The sequence below is a fragment of the Manduca sexta genome, chromosome 24 (genome assembly GCF_014839805.1).
Source record: "Manduca sexta isolate Smith_Timp_Sample1 chromosome 24, JHU_Msex_v1.0, whole genome shotgun sequence".
In the NCBI taxonomy this organism is placed as follows: domain Eukaryota; kingdom Metazoa; phylum Arthropoda; class Insecta; order Lepidoptera; family Sphingidae; genus Manduca; species Manduca sexta.
In genome coordinates, this window is record NC_051138.1 from 9,250,354 (window position 1) to 9,277,391 (window position 27,038).

General features: G+C 34.4%; 2 protein-coding genes across 3 annotated transcripts in view; one reads left to right on the top strand and one right to left on the bottom strand.

Moving 5' to 3' along the window:
* Window positions 1-6,673: 6,673 nt before the first annotated feature.
* Window positions 6,674-27,038, bottom strand: part of LOC115450006 (pyrokinin-1 receptor) — an 83,416-nt gene continuing 63,051 nt past the window's right edge. Inside the window, exons 2-6 of one of the 2 annotated variants that reach the window (XM_037442452.1) lie at window positions 12,865-12,965; window positions 9,767-10,655; window positions 9,387-9,607; window positions 8,744-8,858; window positions 7,532-8,007 (exon numbers count right to left, since the gene is read on the bottom strand). In XM_037442452.1, coding sequence (XP_037298349.1) covers window positions 7,646-8,007; window positions 8,744-8,858; window positions 9,387-9,607; window positions 9,767-10,547 — 1,479 coding nt within the window. In that variant the 5' untranslated portion in view covers window positions 10,548-10,655; window positions 12,865-12,965 and the 3' untranslated portion in view covers window positions 7,532-7,645. Of the gene's footprint in view, window positions 8,008-8,743; window positions 8,859-9,386; window positions 9,608-9,766; window positions 10,656-12,864; window positions 12,966-27,038 lie in introns of both variants that reach the window. The other variant, XM_037442453.1, reaches the window with a different exon arrangement.
* Window positions 22,267-22,767, top strand: LOC119190436. The gene has a single exon (XM_037442400.1). It carries the CDS (start codon window positions 22,267-22,269, stop codon window positions 22,765-22,767), a length of 501 nt encoding a protein of 166 aa, XP_037298297.1.

Below are 27,038 nucleotides of genomic sequence, written 5' to 3' on the forward strand. Positions count from 1 at the left end.
ACATATCTGTTTTCTTCTGTTTTAAATCTTGTTGCATATTTACCAACATATTTTGTCTTCAATAGTTTATGATCCTACATCCGGCGCCCTCTGTTATGTATGGAACTTATTTTTTAAGATACCCCCAATAGCCGGATTGATTTTGTAACCGTGTATAGTAAGTATTAATAACCAACGAAGCTAGATGTCGGTGGCACTAGATTTAAGTAATCCAAGTAGTACCGAATAACAAAAATAGATGGCGCCTTATATAAGTACTAGCTTTTACTCGCGGCTTCGCCCGCGTGAAGGCGTTTTCCGGGATAAAAGTCCACTGTATGATAAAAGTCTTGCTACATATTTTCCAGGTACTGATAGCTTCAAAATAATGTGATCCTCATGGGGGTTGAATTTATCAAAATTGTATTTAAGCAAACGTCTTCATCATAGTAGCTTCAATCTTTAATTTCAGTTTAATCAGTCGAAAATTTAAGAAGATTTATACAAACTTTCATCCCCTATTTTATCCCCTTGCGGGTAGAATTAATTGAAATCCTTTCTTAGCGGATGCCTACGTCATAACATCTACCTGGATGCCAAATTTCAGCCCGATCCGTTCAGTGGTTTGGGCTGTGCGTAGATAAATCACTATGTCAGTAAGTCAGGCACCTTTGAGTTACATATATTTAGATTTTTAAAGTTGTGAATTAAGACGTTTTTATAACATAATATGTAGATACGTTGTCCGAGCTCAATATTGGCAAGACAAAAACAAGGTTAATGCCCGACATTCACCATAGACCAATATATAATACTAGAAATAGAGTGGAAACTCTCACTTTGATATTTCATAACATTGAATGCCATCTGGACGCCAAGCAGGGGGAAAAAATATACCTATGCATGTACAGATAGGTTTCAAACTTTCAAAATATATTTATTCTATGATAACCCGATCTCGACCCATCGGTAGAGAAAGTCGTAAAGAAAAACACAGATTCTTAGTAACAATTTTTTTAACATGGTATGTTGTTATGTAAATAACAAATTAGGAATTTATTTTATTTAAGGTGGTAGCTCAAGGTCCATTTTCATACATTTTGTTTCGGCTTTAATCTGGGTAACTAAACAAGTATTGGCAAGTAAAGAATTTAAATTCACGTCTAGTTAGTGATTAGTTCTCGCAGTTGAAGAAAAATGTAAAAATAATTAATAATCATGGATATTTCTGCCTTTAAAATTTCGTCATATTAAATTTTAAAGGCCGAAATATCCATGATTATTAATTATTTTACGTTTTCTTTCAACTGCGAGAACTAATCACTAACTAGACGTGAATTTAAATTCTTTACTTGCCAATATTTGTTTAGTTACCCAGATTAAAGCCGAAACAAAATGTATGAAAATGGACCTTGAGCTACCACCTTAATACTAGTTGACCCGACAGTTGACTGCCTCGGTGGCGTAGTTGTATTGCATGTCCGGTACAATAGCGCTCTGAGGTCCTGGGTTCGAATCCCGGGTCGGGCAAAGTGATATTTGGGTTTTTCTGCTCAGTATCAGCCCGGAGTCTGGAATTTGTGCCCGATATGGCGATAGGCTCGCCCCCTATCACATCATGGGACGGAACATACTTGGCGAAAAGTGGGTGCCCTAGTTGCGCCTCTGCATACCCCTTCGGGGATAAAATGCGTGATGTTATGTATGTATGTATGACCCGACAGATGTTATCCTGTGTTAACTATGTATATACGCGTGATGCGATGACCAAGGTAAATATAGATTCATTTTTATATACATAGATAAATAGATGTGCCAGGACTAATGTTTTGCAAATAAACTTTGTTCTATCCATGGGTCGAAATGTATTGGTTTGCCCTATTTCAAAGATAAATAATACAATAGTATATTTTGAACTAATTTATTTCTTTTACAAATTTATTGATGTTCCGGGACATTATGTAAAATGTTCTAAAAACAACTCTATAAATAATCCAAATTTCTTATGGACGGGCTATCTAATGTATGTCGGAAACACTTACACAAAAATTTTCAATATGTATTTCTTAATATACTTAATACGGAAGAACTGAACCTCAACTCAACTTAAATAAAAAAAAAAACAAAAATCACAAGAAAATGCGCACGAGCATACAAATACACTGGCAAAAAATCTCTAGTAACGTTTACTAGAAATAGCTATTGCTTGATAACAGTAAACTACTATTAAAATACTAAAAATATTTGTATTCCACAAAATTTATTCTAACATTAAATATAACTATTGTAGATAATTTTTACAGGAAGTAATACAATTCATTTTTAAAGCATAACTTCTTGTATAGTTCTACCTTAAATGAAAAAAAAAAAATCAGAATTATTAAAATTTAAACGTACTAAAACTATCATATAGTGAACTGGTAACACTGACATTTAAGACGCTAACAAATTAGTAACATGATTAGTGGAGAGATGGCGTTTATTCTAAAAAATGTTCTGTAGTTTCTAGGACATGACATTCACTTATAGACCTCCAGTCTTGAACCACTGTCGCAGCTAGTCGGCTTACGAGCTTTTTTTATTTTTATAAGGACATTCCTCCAAACAAAATAAATTGGAATTGGAAGGACATTCCTAAGTACAGGAAACAAGTCCTGCAATTATTACGTACTCACAATAAATAATTATAATTCATCACATTTACCACTATATGTTATAACATAAGATGTTGTTATGTTTTGTCACTTCTTATTATGTTTTATCCTTATATTTTGTCTGTTTTTAGTTTCTACTTATATATCTAAATAATATTAGTAACAAATATTATTATTTTTGTCGCTGTACTAATAAGTATATACATTTTCATGCTGTGGTCTCCTATAATAATTGAAGAGGCACGTCATATTGCTAATTGTACAAATGCTACGACATTGTATTTATTATATACCGTGTATCCTTCTTTGGAGGTTCTTAAATAAATAAAATACTTACTTTCCTGTGTTTTATTCTTTATACTCCAACTGTGAATGAAAAAAGATTCATTTCATACGTTAGTAATAAGTATACACTATATAATTTATTTTTAAACTAATAAATGCATTTTATTCGACTGTCATGACGATGGGGCGGTCGACGCTTGGGTCCACGCGAGCCGTATCAATGCGAGCTGCTAGGGCTGTGACTACAGTACATTTTGCGCTGTTTTTATGTCCAATTTTGTTAGTCTATGACGCGTCTATTTGTAAAACGTCATTGCACTATTTAACTTATTTTTAACTAATAAATGCATTTTTTATTTAGTCCATTGAAAAGTTACATTTGGGGTTGCGTTTTTTAGAGGACGCAATTTTATTTATTTGTAGTGTAGGGGGGGGGGGGGGTCAGTGTAAAGCTAAAACCAAGTTTGTGGGGTCGCCACCCTTGTCCCACGGCCGCCATCTTGAAAATAGGGCCTTAAATGGTTTTTACGATGTATCTCTTAAACTATGTATCTGACAAAAAAAAAATTATAAAAATTTTTTGTTGCAAATTAAATTCTCTACAACTTTGGTCCAGTAACTTTTTGTCGTAGAACTATAAATAAAAAAGTTATAAGCGAAAATGTTAAGAAATTTAATGTTAAGCAATGTCCTTTTCAACGTTATCAGAATGTGTGTTTATAAGGTTCATAATACTTTTTTGTGTCACTTTTATTTTCTTTTGTTTTTGCAGTTTTTCAGAGTTTTATTCGGGTTTTGTTGTTTTAATCTACATAATATGTTTAAAGAGGTATATATACAACAATACTGCCGCGATAAGCTCAAAAGCGTTATCTCAAAAAAATCAAATGTTTTTTTATGTCGTTGGATAGCTTAAAAAATTAAAATACCCATCCAATGAACTCACTTAAATAACGGTATCTTGTTTAGAATATGTTAAAAAAAACCTTAAAAGAGTTTCTCTATCTCATTTTTACATAGAAAACTATATTTACAAAACTTCGATTATCTCGAAATATGGTTTCCCTGACATACTGCTTTTGTGCTTAGCACGGCAGAATAGTTTATTTTTACTGTCTTGTTTCTATTCTAATATATTAATTGTATGATAAGTCACTTAATTGATAGTCACTATTTCTCACACTTTTTCATAAGATTTATTAGTTTCTTTCACTATACTTAATATTGTACCGATAGATTTATACTTACTTCACAGTTTAGCCATATTTACATTATGTTATACACCTAGTCTATTTTTAAAATTGATTTATTTGCAAGCACGGTAGTAACAGCAACATGGTGGCGCCCTCACCCCAAAAGTCTAAAACTTTTTTTTTTGATACAGACCCCATAGTCAACACCGGGGGAAAACAGCGAATGGGATTCTAGATTGAAGATTCCCCCGGCTTAGCGACTATAGGACCCTGGAGGAAAGTGGTATAGGAAGAAAAGGGAAGGAAGTGAAGGGGAAGGAAGAGGAACCATACTAGGATGGGCGGAGCGGAAAGGGAAAGGGAGGGAAATGTTCGCGTGCCCTTATAGGCCTCAATGTGTTAATACTATCAAGAGGTAGTACATATACATACGGCACAGGCCTCCTCCACTGTGAGGGTTTCGGCCCTAGACCACCACGCTAGGCTAATGCGGGTTGGAAAACTACACATACCTTTCGAATTATTATGAAGAACATATCTAGTAAACTGGTTTCCGAACAGGTCACGCTGCTTTCCTTCACCGTCAAAGCCAGCCCCGGATCTAGGGGGAGGCAAGCCAGGGCCCGTGCCCCGGGCGGCGAAGTTACAGGGCGACAAATTGAAACTTGGCAGACGAATACACAAATCATCATTAACGCAACCTTGACTACTGAGACATCCAGTACATTACACACATAAATTATTCCCCGCGGGGCGCGAAATGATGATAATGACAAAAGTAAAAATATAGGTGGACGGGGGCGGTATTGCCCCGCCTCTAAAAAATTTAAGATCCGGGGCTGGTCAAAGCACAAAGCGCTAATTTACAAAGAATACATTTCGTCTTTGCCGTCTGTTCCACTCCCAAGTCAACTATCGCCGTTCATGATACATGTAGCCATTACGACAATGCAAATTTTTAGGATTGCTCTATACATTACCTAGAACATGAATTTATTGAGGATGTTTTATAGAAAATAAATACATTCAATTGTAATTCGTATTTATTACCTCGGGAATTTATATCGAAATTCGCAAACCTTTCTATTATAGATAAAGAATTTCGTAGGTACCTACTTATTTTATATGTATTACTGGACGTGCAAGGGAAAGAAATCTTTTGGTACAGTAAAAAATTCAAGTCGATCCGGCAACATTACTTGTTTATTACCTACTAGCTTTTGCCCGCGGCTCCGCCCGCGTTATAAAGTTTTTCAGGCTAAAGTTTTCCGTTATAAAAGTAGTAGTTTCCCGGGAGCCTTTGTTCTTCCCAGGGTCTCAAACTGTTTCCATACCAAATTTCATCTTAATACGTTGGGTAGTTTTTGAGTTTAACACGTTCAGGCAGACAGATGCAGCGAGGGACTTTGTTTTATAATATATATTTTTAGAACTTTTTAAGAGGAACAATCCCGTCATACATCATTGTTGCATAACTTTAACCGTTTACGTAGCGCATGCAACGGAAGCTCTCAAAACTAATAATTTTTCCCCGTTTTTGAAACATGTTTCATTACTGCTCCGCTCCTATTGGTCATAGCGTGTTGATATATAGCCTATAGCACTCCGGGATCAAAGGGCTATCCAACACAAAAATATTTTTTCAGTTCAAACCGGTAGTTCCTGAGATTAGCCATTACTGCTCCGCTCCTATTGGCCATAGCGTGATGATATATAGCCTATAGCGCTCCACAAATAAAGGGCTATCCAACACAAAAAGAATTTTTCAGTTTGGACCGGTAGTTCCTGAGATTAGCCATTACTGCTCCGCTCCTATTGGGTATAGCGTGATGATATATAGCCTATAGCACTCCACGAACAAAGGGCTATCCAACGCAAAAAGAATTTTTCAGTTTGGACCGGTAGTTCCTGAGATTAGCGCGTTCAAACAAACAAACAAGCAAACAAACAAAGAAACAAACTCTTCAGCTTTATATAATAGTATAGACATATTCATACAGCTCAGTATTATAATTTACAACACTAAAGAATGTAGCTAATAACGTTTTACGAAATATTGCTGCCTTATCTTTGGATTTTAATTACACGAAACAATATTTTACACCTTCAGTATTTAGTAAATAACATTATCATGTCCGCTATATTTACATTTATACACCTGATATAAACTTAAATCAGACTTTATAAAATATACATCCAGTCATCTTAATACTATAACTAAATAAGTATGTATTGCGATATTCATTTTATAATTTATATATAACATAGCTTTCACGAATATACCTTGACATTTATTATTGATTCATTATTCGAAATATTGTCCCCTAGATACAAAATTCTTAGTAAGTATAAAAGAAAATAACAAAATTGCTAAACGAAAAGGTATGGCTATAATCTAAGGTAAATATTACATAATTGTTTCCTTCATAAAAGATTACATATAAATAAAAAATATTAAAATCACCATAGTTATATAAGTGATTTTAATAGTTGTTTAGAAATAATAATTATTCTTATTCTTTGTTTTGACGTATCATAAGTGCAACTTTGTTCGCCTACGTGATAAATAAAGTATTTTATTTTATTTTATTTTATTTATTTTTATAGGGGCAAATATGCCCTGTGTTCCTTTCAGTCTGGTGAAAGCTCCTGGTTACTTTTTTCTAATATTTATTAGTACTTCGCCCATTGAAGGTACTCATAATAGTTTGTACCTTTTAAATATTTAAGGTATATTTTATTTTCACATTTACACAACAGTGTTTACTGAGAATTAAAAAAATACTTAAATATCTGTACAGTACACCCTATCCGCCAACCCAGGATAGCGAGCAGATTTCTAGGAAATCGTTTTCACATTTTCCCTTCTCTTTTGCAGGCAACATTACTAATGGTTTTTTTAGGCACCCCGACCGGCACTGCGCGCTGAGCGACATAAAAACAGCTTTCCTCAAGTTTCCACTTTCCTGTAGGGATTAGGTAAAGTTCAATACATCCGAAAAATCTGATTTCTGTATTTTTTTGGAATTTATAGATGGCTATTACTCATTTACTTCTAATATTATGATATTAAATAATATGATAATTTCTTTGAATGCTATAATGAATATATTATTGCATACAATTTTTTACGGAGAGATGAAAAATTTGCACTTTTTTTAGTATTATAAAGACTAAAAATAAATATTCGAAATAAAACTGTCATATATTAAAAACACAGTTCCAGTACAAAATAATTGCGCCTTCCAATTAGCTGCGGTTGCAGCAAACATCACTGGTTCCGCGCTGCTTTTCAAATCTATAAGAATTACCATAAAAAATTACGCACGTTAAGGTAAAGATCTAAGAGCGCCTTTAATTTGCCGCATCTTTTCTATACTTGCATCCGCCGGCTCATTTAGAGACGCATGAAATGTAGGACTGAATTTTGTTTATTTTTTAGTAGGTTTAAGATTATATAAAACTTAGAATTTATTTAATTCTCTTACATAAAGGGTAAGGTAAGAGTAACTAATAGTTCAAATACTGTTGTAATCAGATAAAAATCTTCTCGCGTAGTTGTAGTTTTAACTTAACTTCTTTCAGATAGTTATCTGGGTCGTCTGGAGAACTGCTAGACTTCGCAGAACATTCGCTTATGGTAGCTGGTTCTGGTCTTACGGAAACCGGAGACTGATAAGTGCAACAGACGGACATGCTCGTTTTTCTTCCGTTTGTATTATGTATATTGTTAATATCGCATTTTACAAAGGAATTTTCTTGGTTCGTTGTATTTCTTCCGAGTGGTGTGTAGCCCATCAGTCCGTTTTGACATAAGTTTATATGATTGTTGCCGTCCACAATATCCTGTTTTCGTGTTTTGTTACGAAAACTTGCTTCGTTCTTGAGCGAATTACCTGTAAGTTAAAGTAATTTTATCTTGAATAGTTCGTTTATAATATTTAAAAAAAAATGGTAGGCTAATACTACAAATAAGATAAGTTTCTAACGGCATTTTTTTCAATTATCAGATAAAAGTTATCCATTAAATAAATTATTAAGTTTCTGTCCATCTAAAGGTGGAAGAAATCGCTTTTAGTGATAAGACCGCCCATTGTGTAACCATGTCTTGTATTTGTTTTCTTTTGTTTTTCTTTATGTTTTATTGGTTGCGCAATAAAGAATTATATTATTATTAAATTACTTAAAATAAAAGGGTCCCAAATAGACAATTTTAAATGTATACAAACAAACTGTTCTATTTAATTCATTAGTGTTGTACTTTATCCTACGAGTAAAATTTATATGATGATTGAAAAATCATCGTCATCGTCATCATCAATCATAATTTTATTATATGTCATCGCCACCGTTATTCTATCATGTGTGCCTATCATATCACACATCAGTGAAATTGTGATGCGACTTTAAAGGTGAGTCTATCGATTCGAAAAATAGACGAGGATTTTTTGCCATTAAAAATATTTTTTGAAAAAAAATATTTTTTGGACGCCCGGATACCACGTGCATAGATGTTGTTAACTTGTGGACATTAAAGAACTGTCGATACTCTGTTAAGGGTGTGGCAGTCATCTGCAGGAGACCGATGTGCTGGATACCGAATTTGATTTGTACTCCTATCTTCTAGATTACCTGAGTTGATAGTTCCAGAGGTAGTTGGATTTCGAACGAACGCCATTGCGGTGTAGGAGCAGCGTTGCATGGCGCCTCTTTCCTTCGATCGGCAACACCACATTGTCATAGTACTCTGAAACCAAGCATCTGCTCGCTTAAGAAACGTACATACAAATAGTTTTTTTTAACGGGCCCTGCATAGTTACTCCACTGCACCACCTCGGCGGATGTTACGAACGTCCGCAGGTTTGAAACCCCAAGAGTACACACCTCTGACATTTTTAAAGTGATGTGTATATTCTATGTGAATTTTCGTTTGTTTTATAGGTGAAGGAAAACATCGTGAGGAATCCTGATAACTTAGAAGTTCTTAGTAGAAATTTTGAGGATGTATGAAGTCTGCCAATACGCACTAGGTCAGCGTGGTGGACTAAGGTCTAATCCTTCTCAGAAGTAGAGGAAGCCCGTGCCCAGCATTGGGCTAATATTTTATTGTTATATTAACGTATAATAGCTCCATTTTATGTCGTTAATTTGTTCCCTTGAGAAATAATTACATTTTAATTGTTTTTTTAATTGGATGGGTATTTAAATAGCTACTGTGATCCAAAGCCTGAATAAGCGCGAAAAGCGGCAAGCAGCAGCTAGTAGAATCATATACCTTAAAAGCATCTCTAAACTTGTTGGACATGATGTGGTAGAATATCGGATTGATGCACGTCGACATGTAGTAGAACACTCCAGAAGTATATGTGAGGAGAGAATACACCGACAGCAGTATTGGTGACTTTGCTAAGTGATCCTCAGTTGTTCCGTAGATAGCTACCAGTCTTTGAGCGTGGAAAGGCGCCCAACATATAAAAAATGCAATCACCACTGCCACTGTTGACAAGAAAAAAATTGGTTGAAGATTATTCTAATATGTTGAAATCTCAACAGAATAGTAAAAAAACTGAACGGTACAAAAATTGTGTCAAGCGGTCAACACATTTGTTGGTTTGGTCTAGTTTCTAGTATACCTTTTGTCAAAAAAGAAATTACCAAGCATTCTGATGACTCGTCTTGTTGACTGACCGTGTTTCCGTCGAATATTGTGAGTATATTTGCTCGATTGAAAGTCTTTCTGATTTTGTTCTTTGGTAATACTCGTTTCTCTCAGTTTTAATCCAATCAATAAATACAGCACGGTTATTATTACCATCGGGGTAAAGAAAAACACAAATGTTGATATTTCGAATGAATTTTCAATAATAACCCTTGTTTGTAAACACATGGTAACACCTTTATGATTTCGTATGCCGAATTGTAGCGCCTGGGGTAGAGCTGACCCCAATGCCACCATCCACAATAAAATCACATGTTTCGTTGCTCTAGACAGTTTAGACATTTGATGTGATACAAATGGGTGGCATATTGCGAGGTATCTCTCTATTGTAAACAGAGTTATTGTGAGCACGCTGGCGTTAGTCGAAGTCTCTGCTGCCAAGCCTCTTATTACACAGAAAGTGTGGCCAAAAACATATGGCCATTTTGACCATATAGAGTATATTTCTTGCGGCATACCGCTAATTAAAAGTAGCAGGTCAGACATGGCCAAACTAAACAGATAATAGTTGGTGGCCGTGTGCATACTTTTATTTCGTACTATAACTATACACGTAAAAATGTTTCCCATTACCCCGGTTATGAATATTAGGGTATAAATAATAGTTATTGGCAACACTATATAAAGTGAATCCCTTTGAGGGCCAAATATGAGTGTCGGGTCCACTGGAATAGAAGTGTTGACTGACGAGTCCGTGTTACCGGTAAATGAACTCATATTGAACAACAATAAAAATTATTTAGTTTTTGCCATATTAGTTCGCCATTTTGTAGACTGGGCCACGATGTTATTCATTGTAGCTTGTTCTACTTCTAGGTCCAGAATCTGGAAAGAAGACATGTATATTAATTTAACATTTTATCTACTTACCCCCTTATTCATAAACGTTTTTTATCTAAGGACGGAGTAAAGCTGTGATAACAAGCCTGTTTCTCAGTGCCCAACGGTACTGAGAAATAGACATAGGGCCGTTGTGATTGGTTATTATTGTTGTATTTCAATATTAGCCAATCCCAACGGCCCTACGTCTACGCACTGCGAAGACTGCCATGCCGTCAGCACTGAGAAACAGACTTGTTATCACAGCCTTACTCGATCGTTCGATAAAAAACGTCTATGAATAAGGTGGTTAGATGTTATGTTATGTTTAGATGTTAGTTTAAGTATTTATAATGTAAATATTGTGCAGTTTACAGGGCCTGTTGGATACATCAAATTCATAACAATGGAATAGTGATTTTCAAAAACAAATTAAATTTAAATTAGATATATTTGTATTTTAAAATTTATCGCCTTTTATTTTCTTAAGTTAATCATATGTACGTAAGTACATTTCACCTACCGTCCTATAATTCAAGGGATAACTTAAAAATTGAACACGCCCCGCTACGTCGCGTTGATGGTGGATTTAGAAATAACACTTGAATTTCTCGCGATTGGAATTTGTGCTTGACATTGCGACAGGTTTACTTTTTACTATATCTTAGATCGGGATTCAATCCCCGGGTCAGGTAATGTTATTGAAATTTTTTACTCACTAGTAGCCCGTAGTCTAGAATTTGTGTCGAATATGGCTATAAGCTCACCCTGTAACATATCATAGGACGGAATGGACAGCGGAAGGATCAGCGGAACGTGGGTGCACCAGCTGCCCCTTGTCTTCTCCTTCGGAGATAAAAGGGGTGAGTGACTGTGTGTGGATGTGTTTACAAAGAAATAATTCGAAACTGTCATTATGTAAGGTCAGTCGGGGCAAGTGCGCCGACGGGGTAAGTGCACCTACCCTAAATAAATCGAAAACTATTGATGTTATACAATTACCGCAATCTTATATCGATGCTACTAACTGAAATACAGTTCCACTAAAAACATAAATGGCTATGTTCATTTTAATACGATTTATTCGCCATTTTATTTTAAGTGTCATTTAGACCTGTAAACAGAGATGACCCCGTGAAAGATAACATCAAATATTTCAAGATATTTAACATATTTCTGTAAACCAGTAAGATGAATACATAGTTTAAACCTTTTATTTTAACTTCCTGTCTGAAGTTTATTTATATATACTAAAATAAAGGATTTTTAGCAATGCGAAAAAATGTACTTAAAAATTGTCGAGTAGGGCAAGTGCGCCACAGTTAATAGTCGTATGGCGCACTTGCCCCTGATCCATATATAACCAACCTTTTTGAGAATAAGTTTTACTAATATGAATTATTATTATAAAAATGTTATACTTAACAGCAGAATTTTTTGTACTCAAGGTATTTTGTTTCGAGCCGACTTAAATAAAAGGGCGTATTAGTTAATTCGTTTTTACAAAAGAAAAACTAAAATACCTTGGTCTAGAGCAACTTTACGTGAATAGGTTCCAACTGTTCGATCAGGCACGTTATCTGGATATAATGCAGCTAAAACATATCAAATGTCATAAGGCCAAATTCTAAGTAATTGAGTTATAACGCATACGAAATTGTTAATTTCTACATTTTTGTATGTTATTTTAGTTTTTAGAAATAAAATGGATTTTATATTAGGGCTACCATTTTTTATTCCAACATATCCGATCACAAAACTCTAATATAGCAAAAATCTTATATAGCAAAAAAATCTAAAATGTTTTGAAGCCCTGATTTACATATATATGGCGCACTTACCCCGAATTTCATTTGACAGCCATAGTTTGTTATAATATTGAGTGATTAAAAATTATCCAAGAGCATTGTGAGTAAAACTTATTTCTCTATGGACTAAAATGAGTGTTTTCTTTATAATGTTTCATATTGGCGTTTTTTTTTACACAGGCGCACTTACCCCATTTCCGGAGGCAAGTGCGCCTACTACCATTTTTTACTTTGAGCAAAATATTATTAATTTATGGTCCAATTTCCTTGAATGGCTATAGGTTGTTATCACAAAATACCAAATATTCTTAAATTAATAAAATTATATTCTTAAGTCAGCACAAAAAGAAATTATTTTGCATTGAATCCAGCTATGAAAATTTTATGGCGCACTTCCCCCGACTCACCTTATGTTTATTTTTTTTAGCATGACTAACTTCCCTGTCAAATGGATATGTTTCTTTCATAATTCTGGAGTACGAGACGAGCAAGTAGGTCGGCTGGATCTCTGTAAGGGACACAACCACCCATAAATAAAAAGGTATAGGTAGTATCAAGAATGTTTAAATCTATAATATAAAAAAGAATCTAAGCGCAAATCTCGAGGGCAGCTGAACCGATTTCGCTAATTATTTTTTTATAATATTCCTTGAAGTACGAGGATGGAGTACTTTCGGGGAGAAAATTTTAAAAAGTTGCCTGAAAAAGTCTAAAAACCCGGTTTTCTATATTCCCATACAAAACATTCGTAATAATACGTATCAATTTGAACTTTAATACCATACCATAAAGTTTAAGTGTTAGTGGAGGGGTTCCGGGTAGGCAAAACAATTGAGTGACGTTAGATGGAACGATGGAAAGAATTTTAATTGTTTTATAATTTTTATATTTTGACATAATGTTATTGTTCACGTCTTATCAACTTTCTTTTTATCTTACTAGCTGACCCGGTGTCCGGAATAGCAGAATAAGAAAAAATTAAAGAATCGACTGTTAGGCGGCACGAAGTTCGCCGGGTTAGCTAGTTAGTTATTCATAATTTTATTTAGGAAATAGACATATATTGTGTATAATAAGTGAATATGAACGTATAGTGCAATCTTAGGTTATTTACATGTCACTACTTACTACTATACCTAAATGCACGCGATGTATATACACTTATTATGAAACATCAATCTATAATTATAAAACGTGATGGATTATGAGAGAGATAACACGGGATTGAAATACTATCAGTAGATTTATTGAGAACAGTAATTAATAGTAGTGGTAGAAGTATACTACAGTGGGAATTAGTAAAGATATAACTTTAGATTTTTTTGATGTATTCATAGACTTAATTCTCTAAATAAAACATCACTTCGTTTATCAATATAATTAAAGTAACAATAGTAATGTGATCGGCATTCTTGATGAAATTAATACGTGTGTTATTATCCCCCAATATTGATATTAAATTTTGTCGTATGAAAATCGTTTTGTCCGTTTATGTTGTGTACATCGTTTATGGAAAACTGAGTATTATATTACATACTTATGCGGTACTGAATCTGGAACAAACAGGATAATAAAGCCAGTTGTGGCTGCATTTGAATAATTATTTATTAAGGTATCTAAATTGCTTGCGTACAAATTAGGTTGTCTCCTTCAAGATGTTTTCTATGCAGATTTATGAAATGGATTGTAGGCATAACATGTAATGAAACATGAAATGTATTCTCATAGATTACATTTTTGTTCCGTGCCATAAGAAGTATGTATTAATGGTAATATTTGACATTCTAGAGGTTCGGATAAAATTTAAACATATCGGACAGGGGCATGTAGTCATTTGTAAAAAATTATTGCGGTCCGATATGAATATTATGTTAGGATTAAGAATATTTTCACTAAAAATAAGTTTTTCATTAACGCGCTGTAGTTTTGTCGTGTATTATTTACATTTAGAAATATTATAAACAGGATGTGAAGTTCCTGGGTGTTGATTAGTACCTATGTTAAAGTAATGTAGCAATCTATGCTTTAGTGCAAAAATATATCTGCTCTGTGTATTAGGTATTTTCACAGTTTTAAAAGGAAACAGTATAATTGGTATCTAGCTATGCGCATTTGACGTGGCCTAAAACATATCTGAAGACGTTTTTGGAATACAAGTTTGGATCTGGCTATAGAAAAGTCTATTTTATATAATGAAAGTATTTTGGTAAGCTTTTTATGTAAGGCGGGTTGCGTCATGTAGTTTGAAGAGACTAAAACTCTTCAATCACAATTTATGGTGCTCTTAAACTGTTGTTGTTTACGTGTTTGAGTAACAAAGAGGAGTATGCGACATGCCACGATATTTACGAAGTATAACTGATGTAATTACGTGCATTGTGAGGTTGCCTTAGAACAAGTTCCGCGGCACATTTTCGCATAACGACAATTATGCGAAAATGTACTAAACTGGTTGGTGCCTAGTCATTATCGAGATTGTCATCATAATACACTGTAATTTTATGCTTGTAATTCATATTAAATTAATATAATTGTAATTTTTCGTCTCAATAAAGTGTACGAATGCTTTATAATACCGCATTCTTTGCGTCAACGCGATGATTTCGCAGAAGTGTGTTTTGTTTATCGGGTTTATGGAATCTAGAGTATAATCGGGAAATGTAATAAGTAAATAGCGGTTGGATTGCTTATCGAATACCGTTAGGTACGCCACTTTCATTTTATGAACGAAAATGTATTGGCATTATTTATTATTGTTGGGTAAATACTATCAAATTATTCTCGGATTATCCAGAACATAACACAGGGTGGATTTTCGAGATGGGGCAGTAAGGGAAGCTATCTTAACTAATGTAGCTAATGGAAACTTTCTTAGAATACTGCAAATAATTTTTAAAGATATTAAGATCTGCATTCACGGATTTTGAAATATTTGTATAGTCAGCAATAAAATTGTCAATTTATATAAAAAAAAAAACAAATTAATGTCAATCAATCCTGTTATTTATAAGGATCCAAAGACTCTACGAGACCATTCGCAATTTGAGCACTTTAAGGTCAGAATTTGCAAATGTCTTTCCAACTTGCCTTTCAACATAACAAAACTTTGCATTCGGGTGGGATTATTCTTGGTTTTGCGGTTTGGTGGGTGAAAAAAACGTCACACCGGGAAGGTACTTGTTACAGGTAGAAAAAATAATTTTATAACAAACACGATTACTATTATTTGATTAAAGTTTCTGAATAATTTTCTATTATTTTTTGTAGATAAGTCGATCTTGAATATAAAGTTTCTTTTTATATGTAAGAACGATTTATAGTCGCATTTCTTACAAAATAAGTGGCGAAAGTTTTCTGCAATTTGTAACCTTACACATACTCAAACGTTTATACCCCAACTTCCAATACAGTCTTTGATTCTTACAAGCAATAGGATCGATCGATATTAAAAACAGTTTTTGCATATATTGTCCATATTCTTGTGCACTGTGCAGTGTACATATTTCAAACACCCACGTACACTCACGTCTTTTATTCTAGTGGAGATAGGGAGTGGCTCATCTAGATCACCCACTCTTCGCTAGGTACGTGTACTCCGTCCTACACTGTGATAGGAGCTGAGCTTATTGTCATATCGGACACAAGTTCTAGACTCCGTGATGATAATGAGCAAAATAAACAATATCACTGCCTGACCCGGGTATACCGGGGGAACCCGCAACCTCGGTCACGACAGCTTTACCGTAATACGCCACCGCCAACCGTTAAATTTATTTAGATGGATTATTAGTCAATAATCTATCTAAATAAATGTAACGTTAAAGTCTAAATTTAAAATAATTTTAAATTTAGCTGCACAAGCAGTAGAAGTCTCTATTGCTTGTGCAGCTTCAACACGATATTTTTAAACACATATAATGAGCAACTTTTGAAGGTTAATGCTACTAACGTTAATAATTGTAAAAGCCAATTTATTTTATTGATTTTGATGACACATTATAACTATCAGTAAAAATTCCATCCTCTTGGTTAAAGGTTGTCATCAGTTAACTTAAGGGATCGTGGTAATTAAAAATGCACCAATTTGAAAGCTGTGTTTTATTTAAAAGCCGCAGAAGTTGGAATCGTTCTTAGATAGCGAAGAAAGTTCAAAGAAAATCTCTTTAACCATATAAAGAGCATCGACTTCTCTAGTTTCTAGTAATTAGATAATTGTTTAACTGCTAATACTACTTGTTATTGTCTGATTCGATTGCAACTTGTTAACCTGAATTATGGTAGATTTTACTTAAAACTTTACCGAATAGTTCTTAACTTTATTAGTAGCGTAAGAATGAAAATTTTACACCTTCGTAAATTTTTCATTCTTACGCTAGGACTAAAAGGACTTTCGTTTTTCTGGTAATTGAGCGATACCTCCACACTTTTCCTAGACGAATCATAGCGGCTGTAGCTACATTTATACGGCAGATAATATCATCAGCTTCTGTTTACAGTTATAAGTGAGCCAAAATAGTTGAAATCGTCGACACAGTCAACATCTCGGAGGTCACAATTACGTGTTAATGACTGATCTCTAAACACGAACATCACCTTAGTTTTGGCTTTGTTGATATTTAGTCCCAAGTTATGACTTTCAGTTTCAATTCGTGTAAAGAGCTCAGCCGTCTCGGCTTCACAGGAAGCAATCAAAGTGGTGTCTGCATATCGTAGATTGCAGATCTTCTTACCTCCAACAGCAATGCCACCATTCCAGTTCTCAGCTGCCTTACGAATTATGAATTCACCGTATATGTTAAATAGTTTAGGTGACAATATGCATCTCTGTCTCACACCGCGTTTCGGACGTAGCTGCTCGGAGAGACATTTGTCTATCCTAATTCTAGCAGTGCTTTTACTGTAGAGGTTTTCTATCAGATACGCTAGGTGAGGACTTACTCCCATATTTATTAAGACAGCAATCATATTTCTCCACCTGACACAATCGAAGTCTTTAGCGTAAACAATGAAGCAAACCGCACAGCCGGTTTGTTGACATCCCGACATTTTTCAATTAGTTGTCGTTTATTAAATATTTGTTCACGGGTACCACTACTTCTTACAAAGCCGGCCTGTTCCAGGGGTATTTGCCTATCAATATATCAAGCCAGTATATCGTGGATGATGTACAGTATGATTTTGCTGGCATGACAAGTAAGTGAAAAGGTTCGACAGTTTTGGCAATTAAGCGTTCAATTATGAGAGTAATGCCTATACCGTCACGTCTTATACGCTCGTTTTTATACGCTTCATTGCCTTCTCTACTTTTACTATAAGAATCAGGGGTTCCAGATCATAATCGCCGCTACTTCTAACAAAGAGATGATTGGGATCTTCTTTATATAATGGTTCAGTATAAAGTTTCCATCGGTTCAGCACACCATTTAAATTAGATATAATCGAACCACCGTTATCGAATCTTTTCTGTAAAAGCCTCGACTTCTTGGTTGTTCAGGTTGTTTAGACAGATGGTTCTTTTTTTAGAACTTTAAGGCGAATTTGAAATGTAGCTGCAAGTAGCTGGTGATCGCTACTACAATCTGCGCCAGGATAGGCCTTGATGTTCTTGACACAAGATTTCTATGTCAATTGAATCGTTATATAGTTAATTTGGTTGCGAGTTCTTCTGTCGGGTGAAATCCGCGTGTATTGTCGTCTAGGGTGATGCTCGAATCAAGTGTACATAATAGAAAATTGGTGTTCAAGACAAAACTGTACAAATGACTCTCCTCTGTTATTGCATTGTCCCAGACAATATTTTCCTATGACTGTAGCTTCAGTTTCGTTCCTGCCATTGCCTACTTTAGCATTGAGGTCATCCATTAATAGAATAATTACTTTTTTTGAAATATTCCGCAACATGTCTTCTAAATCATGATAGAATTTTGCCACTTCATTGTCGGCCTCTTTTTTGGAAGTGGGGACATAAACTTGAATAATATTAAGCGAGAACGGTCTGGCTTCAATTTTGAGTTTTATTATACGGTCATTTCCTGTCTCATATGCAGCTACATGTTGGTTTAGCCAGCGAGGAATAATAATTGCGACTCTATTTCTGCTGTCAGTACTATTCCCTGAGTGGTATACGATATTGTTGTCAGTACAGAAATGACCTAACTGTCTAGAATGAGTTTCACTTATTCCCAAAATGTCGATATTGAGGCGTTTCATCTCTATTTCTACTGTTTCCAGTTTACCAGGTCTTATTAAACCTCTCACGTTCCATGTTCCTACACGCAGCCTTGTTTTTGTTGACGGTAGATCTTTCTTATTAATACCAGTAGCATATTTTAACAGCACCAGCACCAGGTAGTCCACAGCACGGTGGCCGGTATCCCATTTCACACCTATCACCCTGAAAGTGCCATGGCGCCGATTGTCACCCGGATTGCTAGACATACTAATATTATGATTTGTTAGTGCCGTTGCGGTTTTCTTGGGAACATAGTATGGTGGTTTCCCCTTGCCTTCCATACCAGTTTTTTCAGGAGTTATTTAGAATCCTAGAAGAAAAATAATAAAAACCGAAAAATGCTTGGTGACGTCACATACGGTTGATTGAAATAGTTCCTCGGTCCACCTTACTATTTATTTAAAAAAACTAAGGCACCATCATTTGCCAATATCAAACATTCATATTACAATAGATACGTCACAATTCTCAATTTCAAAGAGAGAGAAAGAGAGAAACAAAAAAACTGTCACTTCACTTCTTTTTTATTGCATAGCAACTTGGTCATTGCGTCTTGAGCCGTATATGTCATGTCATTTGGTGCTTACGTCGTTTTAGAATAAAACAAAATTCAAAGTGAAAATCCGGAATGAAAATATCTGACTTTGAAAAAAGAAAAATATGTGTATATTTTATGAAACTAGATCTAAAATTATGAGACCCATGTTTTTCTTTTTTACCCATATTTTTATTTTTCATATAAGTATCAAATGTTTATTAGAGTATGTTGAAAAAATGAATTGTTGTCAATTTATAGCGTACTCTTGTTAAATGCTTGTTTATTTTAAAGGACATTGTAACGTGTACATGTGTATACTTCATTTTGGTTTGTACTTTTATAAAATCACAAATAAACAAAGTTAAAGTCATGAAAAGCAGTAAAGGTGATTAAAATTGTATTTACCTAGATGAATACCATGAACGCTGGGCCATGAACAAGGACAAATTTGGTTAATTTTATAATTAACTATACCACTGTGCCGGTCACGACTCACAATAGATGATTTCAATCGACTAATTATTGGAAAAAATGCGGTCATCAGTGGCTTCTGAGTATCTACGGGCTTACCATGATTAACAGCTATAATCGGAAGGTTTTTAATAATTATAAAATTTCAATAATCTTGTCATAGAACATTGGCCGCATACCATTGTATGTTATTCAGGTATAAGAATATTTTTAGCTATTTTTTGCGTCCATAATTTTTTCTCACTATAAATTAATCTATGAAACATAATAAAAATGCTAAGATCTTTCATATTTCATATATATATATATATATATATTTTTATATCTATATCTATATCTATACTTATAATAAATCTGTAGAGAGGTCAATTCTGTACATGAAATATAATTCCAAAATAACTATCAGGGGGTGATTAGGGATTGATACTGATGCCAAAAATGCAATTAGTAAAATTTTTGTCTGTCTGTCTGTCTGTCTGTATAACCGTTATAGAAACAAAAACTACTCGACGGATTTTAACGAAACTTGGTACAATTATTTGTCATACTCCTGTGCTGGTTATAGTATACTTTTCATCACGCTATAATTAATAGGAGCAGAGCAGTGAAGGGAAATGTTGAGAAAACGGGAGAAGTTACTCCATTTTTTAAGCTTCTGTCGCGTGTGCAACCTTAATGGTTAAAGCTACACAGATATCATGTATGACGGAAATATTCTCCTTAAAATTATGTAAAAAATATCCCACGACAGCATATGTCTATCTTTTATGGTTGACTCACAATAACACGTGTAACTCCCGATAGCTTAGCAGTTCGAAGCTTTCTTATTATATTTGTCTACTCTTACGTTTATAACACTCTCAGTCAACCCTAATTAAAAAAGTTAACATTATTAAATATTCCATAAAAAATAATCATAGAAATCGGTATAGAAACACCAAAGTTATACATGATAAGCCATCACGCGTGAATACTGAATCATGCTATATGCTTCCTTCGATTTCACTAGGATCCCATCATCAGACCCTGACCGGACATTCGGACCACCTGCATACCACCATACATTAAAAAAACATCCCGACAAATTGAGCATCTACTCCATTTTTGAAGTCCAAAATCCACGCGGGCGAAGCTGCGGGCGGAAGCTAGTTTTAAATAAATGAAGAAAATTGAATGAAAGTCAGTTTCAAAAATTTCAACATAACCCAAATATTTATTTAATTATTTTACACTTTGTACACGTGGTATACAGTATAAATATCTACCGCAGTATAATTTATTTTTCCATGAAAGTCTTTTTTTAAATGTTTTATGAGTTTGATGTAGCGCTCATCGAAATATTATCAGCATACGCAACAAAAGAGTCAAAAGTTAAGTGGATTAATAGATTTTTGTCAGTAGAGGTATAATAACAATGGCACTTTTAACTTCTTCCGACGACACTAGATAGTTTGAGAAAATTCAGCTATTACTAGAAATTAGCACTAGAAATTATTTTCTTAAGGATTTAAAAAAGCTAAATTCAAATCATGTAGTCCGTCAAAGTTATAATTTGCTGTAGCCCCTGATTAATTCTGTACAAATAAGGGAAAGCCGGGCAAAGTGAATACCCCGGGCAAAGCGAATAGTCCCCACTACTTCTAAATTATTCGTTCGACGCTCATCACGCCACTGTAGTGGCGTTCCGCCATCTTGGTTTAGTGCGCGGCAAATACTTGAGCAAGAGGCCCCGTCGCGTGGCACCCGCAGAGGGGAGATTTGTGTTTTCGTAAAAAATAGATTGATTTTATAAGGTTAGTATATTGATTTTATTTTCAGTGTTATTAGTTCTTGATTCTTTACAAATATTCAAATTCAGTACCATGTCAAAGTAGATTTTTACTGTATCTTTCACAGAAGTTTAGAATTATTCTTTTTTGTACAAAGTTTGTTAACCTCAAAAGCTACCTAGTCGGGCAAAGTGAATATGGTATCCACTTTGCCCGCCATTTTTTATTATTGACTTGTGATTTCATCATGTTGTTTAATTGTTTTAGATGGTTAATAAATATTAAAAAAAAATTAAACTAGGGTCGTGGGATGAGAATGTCATGAAAACGGCTATCAATTTGTGCTAAGCTGGGGAGTCCATAAAGAGCACAGCTAAAAAGTATGGGTTGGCCTATGCAACCTTGTACAGACACGTGAAAACTGGCACCACTACTCCAAAATTGGGTCGATTTCGTTCTGTTTTTAATGAAGATCAGGAGATGGAGTTATTGACATATCTGAAGGATATGGATGCTGTATTTTTTGGCCTAACTCGAGACGAGTTCAAAAATTTGGCATTCATATACGCTAAAAAAAAAAAATTTGAAGTATCCGAAAAACTGGGACAAGTACGAAAAAGCAGGAGATGACTGGTTCTCGTAATTTTTGTCTCGCCATAATCAAATTTTCCTGAGGACTCCAGAAGCAACATCGGTTGCAAGGGCTAAAGGATTTAACAGACGTGAAGTTGGACGTTTTTATGAAAACCTTGAAGCTTTGACTGCAAAACAAGACATTGATGCATCTAGATTGTACAACATGGATGAGACAGGTATATCGACAACCACCAATAAGCCACCTAAAGTGCTATTAACGAAAGGAAAGAAACAAGTTGGCATAATTGCCAGTGCAGAACATGGTCAATTAACTACGGTCATCGGTTGCTGTAATGCCGCTGGTTCGTTTCTCCCACCATTCTTAATTTTTGCCAGGAAGAAGATGCAACCTAGAATACTTGATGGTGCACCACCTGGCACTCAAGAAACCTGTACTCCAAATGGTTGGACTTCAGGAGAGGTATTTCTTGATTGGATGCGTTTCTTCGTGGAACATGTTCGGCCTACACCTGAGAAAAAGATACTTCTACTATTGGACAACCATGAGAGCCATAAGTATTACCCAGCTTTGGCTTACGCTAGCAAGAACAACATCGTAATCTTATTCTTGGCTCCACATACAACGCATAAGATGCAGCCCATGGATGTAGCCGTTTACGGCCCATTAAAAACATATTTTGAAAGGGAGGTAAATGCTTTCTAAAAATCTCACCCTGAACGCATTATAAATCAATACGATGTGGCCAGACTGCTATCACCGGCTTTTCTGAAATGTGCAGTAGCTATAAATGTCGTTCATGGTTTTAAAAACATGGTATTTGGCCAGTGAATAAATATGCTTTTGGTGACGAAGATTTCCAACCAGCCGATGTGATTGCAGGCACATCTAACATGAATATTGGAACAGAAGGCACAAGCTCACTAGAAAGGATTGATATTCCAGGATCTTTTGCAGAAACTTCTTCAACCCCTTTTCCTTCACTTTTTCAAGAATTTGTTCCACCAAATCCAGTGGATCCCCTAGTAGAAATAATTTCACCTCCAAACAGAGCTACCCCTTCTGAGCTTGAAGCCCTTGTTGCGCCAATTAAAGACTCTTCTAAAACACCTGAAAAGATTACTAGCGAGGTTGGATGTACACCTCCACATGAACAAGAACCTGGATGTTCCCTAATTATCTCCGCTGTTGAGCCCGATGTAGCTATAAATGCTCAGAAAATTGACACAATGCTGCCAGAGACCGAAAAAAATTCTCAACGAAATACAAGCCGTGATAAATCACCAGATCCAGAACCTGGATGCTCAACCTCCCACTATAGTCCTTTGGTTTTGAGACCTATACCAAACCCTGCCAAACCAATGACCACTCGTAAACGGAAACTACAAAAATCTGAAATATTAACGAGTACGCCGATCAAGGAAGATCAAAAGCAGAAATTTGAGAAAAATAAAGTTAAGTAGATTAATAAAGGACTGAATGATAAATCAACAAAAATTCCTGTTAAGTGTGTTCCTAAGAAAATTAAGACTGACAAGAATGAGAAAAAGCTAAACAGCCAAAGAAAATGAAAGAATTTAAGGATATTTTATCCTTTTTTTGCGGCGAAATTTACATTGAAGAAGATAATAATTCTGTTGAAAATGGGATTCGATGTGATATTTGTCAATAATGGTGTCACGAAGAATGTTCCGCATTCGATGACACTATTTGTATGAGCAATTAATAAAGACCGATTTGTACTAGTTATTTGGTTTTTATACCTTATACCTTTTCTGCTATAATCTTAAATATCTTAATGGTTTGCCTGGGTATGTACCACTACTTTGTCATATTTTTCAGCAGCATAGTGTAAACTATGATGTTTTCCGGTTTGAAAAAGATTGTTCACAGGCCATGTGATATAACAAGTTAAACTTCAAATTCATATGGTTTATAAGTTGATTTTTTTTAATAGTTTCGCTAGAATTTATTTACAAATGTGGCGGTTTTTTTTAATTTAAAAAAACTTAATGATAACTTTAATTTTACATAACTGCCAGTTATTTGAATAACTATTAATCGTTTGAAATAATGGATCGGTTGATAAATAATTAATTTATCAATTAAGTAGATATACCTAGATGGGCTGAAATTATCAAAAAATAAATTAATGAATATGACAATTTACAAACACCGCAACTTCGTGACACAATAAATTATGATGTTTGATTGACGTAAAAAGTGACAACTTTACAAAGTCAGTTAACGTGAAACCGAACAAGCTCAGAAATAGCATAGAAAATCATAGAAAGTGCTGCCATCTATATTAAAAAACGTACTACAACATTAAGCCGCTTGGCAGCGGGTCACCTTGCGCTTGTGGCGTCACATTTTGGTAACGGAATGTTTGGTAAACTAAATACAAGATGCGCCATCTAACGTTATTTAAATGTTGCTTAAAATAAGTTATCGATATCATTCAAATTAACAAACAATGGGTTAATGGCCGATAGATGTCATTATTAAGTTATCATTAATGCTATTACTTATAATTATTGTCATTAGTCTAATATGTTCTAAATATACTTATAATGTACTTATTAAAAATATTGTTTAGTATCACCAAAATTTAAAAGGAAAGCCGGTGGGAATCGGGTTGTGTGGACGCTTCACCACTGACCTGTACATACTTACGGTAATTCAATGTCAAATAGAATAGGTATGCTGCCTTAATAGTAAAAACAACGCAGTGTACTGTAGATTTTTTTTATTTTAAAAGTTTACTTAAAAGAAATAATAACTTGGCGACATTCACGACGTACTATACAAAAAAATGTCATCTATTTTCAAAATGTCAGTGCCTTTAGAATCAATCGTAGATGCAATTTGGATTGCGTTTGTAGTTGCAGATGAATAAATCCATATAAATTGAAATAAATTGGTAATGTGTTACTTACTAGGATTTTGAAAATTAGGCAATGTTAGTACCGGACTATTTTCGAACATATTACCTTATATTAAAATTGTAGAAGGTACGAAAGTGGTCAGTGTTACTAACATAATTTACAAAGCGACCCGTTTTATTAAACATGCCAGAGACCACTATCTTAAAAATTTACAATTCTAGCGTAACGGGACTTCCATTTTGTCCTATTTTTGAAAGACTTTAGTATATAATTCGACATATTGAAATGTTTTTGGAACGGTATGATTCTAGTTCATGGATGAACGTCGTATGAGAGATTAATAGGTATAAGTGAAAACTTAGTTAATAGTTGAAAAACTATTCATATCATAAAAAATCCTGAAGTACCTACCAATGTCAAATATATTAAATAACATAATGACGTACTTAAATTCTAAGAAAAGCAATATCATGCAAAGACCGATAATAGAATTATTATAATGGCATTTGGCTTGACATTTCACTATACTTGAACAATGTACATACATATATAGTATCACGCCTCTATCGCATAGGGGTAGGCACTTTGGATTGCCACTTTATTATATTATTATGCCACTGTACTATATTTGTGGTACTTCACTGATAGTTACTTATTGACCGAATCGGGTTTTATAGTAACGATTGTGACTCCATTAATTTCGTTCAATTTACGACCGTTATTAAAATAAGCCCAGGCAAGGTTCTGAAACTGTAATGTACTATTCGGATACTGGCATCTGCTGGCTACGATTATACCCGGTGAAGGCATTTATGATTATACATTAGTCATTAAGGTAGTGACATTTTATACTTTAGGATCAAAGGCTTTGGTATATGGGTTGGGATTCTGTTAATATGATAGAGCAGAATTCTGAAGCGTTTGACAGTAGCTAGTACATATCCCAAGAGCCGAATCCTGCGAGTGTTGTGGTTGCACAAACTTGCGCAACCCGTGACCTTCGATATTAGGCAGTGAGAGTCGAATACCGCGGTTTTAGTCGGTACGACGGTTTATACCGGCGAGTCCGGCAGATATCCGTAAACGAATTTTCCCGTGTTAAAAAAAAATAGGCAAAACATATAATGAGGATAACAATACAAGGTTTATAAATCATGTATTCCTAAATTAATAATTTATTGAGAAAATTCATTATCACAATTCTTGTATATAAATCTATTTACTTATTGCCTATTTACTTGCACTCGTGGAATGAGTATGTAGTTGTTTGTGCACTTGCCAAAAAGTAATTATTATGAGTGTACGAAGCAAGATTGCGGTTTTTGGTTTTAGATATTATGTTTAGATTGCTAAAAAATGTGATTAATTTTTGTTTGCAATAATTGAAGTCTAATAATTCGAAATAAATTGTTACACGATAAAAAACAGTCAATTCATAATTTTCAACATTACATGCGAGATTGATGTGTGACAAGTTATGTAAAAACTTTAACGGCGCAAATGCCTGATTGAACAAAAAGTCACAGGCAGAATCCAAATAAATATTAACCCATCAAAAACATAAAATATATGAAAAGACAACCAAGTACCTATAATGTTAAGATTATCCGTGATTATCGACTTTGCCGACGAAGGAATTGAGATTTAAATGTGTGTGAAGTTCTATAGATAATCCTAAAATATATTTATAAGAGCATATCTACAACATACTAAAATCAATTTAAAATTGGATTAAAATCAATTTAAATTGGGTTTCGTGTTTTTTCTGATACAATAATGTTAACCATTTAAAAATACATATTTTTAAACTTAAACAGTCTAATTTTTTACACAAAGCATAAAGAACTTAGGATAAATTGAAGGTCAAGTTTTGGCTTACGTAGTTCACAAAAACAAGTTACCCTACATATGCCTAATCAATTTATCTTGTTTATGTTATACGTATCTTACTCATCAAACATTTTTGTTTGGCGATAAAATAACAAAACAGTAATTTTACAGGACAATCATTACGAAAATGATATCCGACCTATCTTTTCGTTTTCTACCTCCGAAATACTTTGTCTTTATATTGTTCTACATGTCGTT

What these genes read in the sequence shown, in the direction of transcription:
- LOC119190436 (XM_037442400.1), top strand. Translation starts at nt 22,267, where the DNA reads ATGGATGAGACAGGTATATCGACAACCACCAATAAGCCACCTAAAGTG.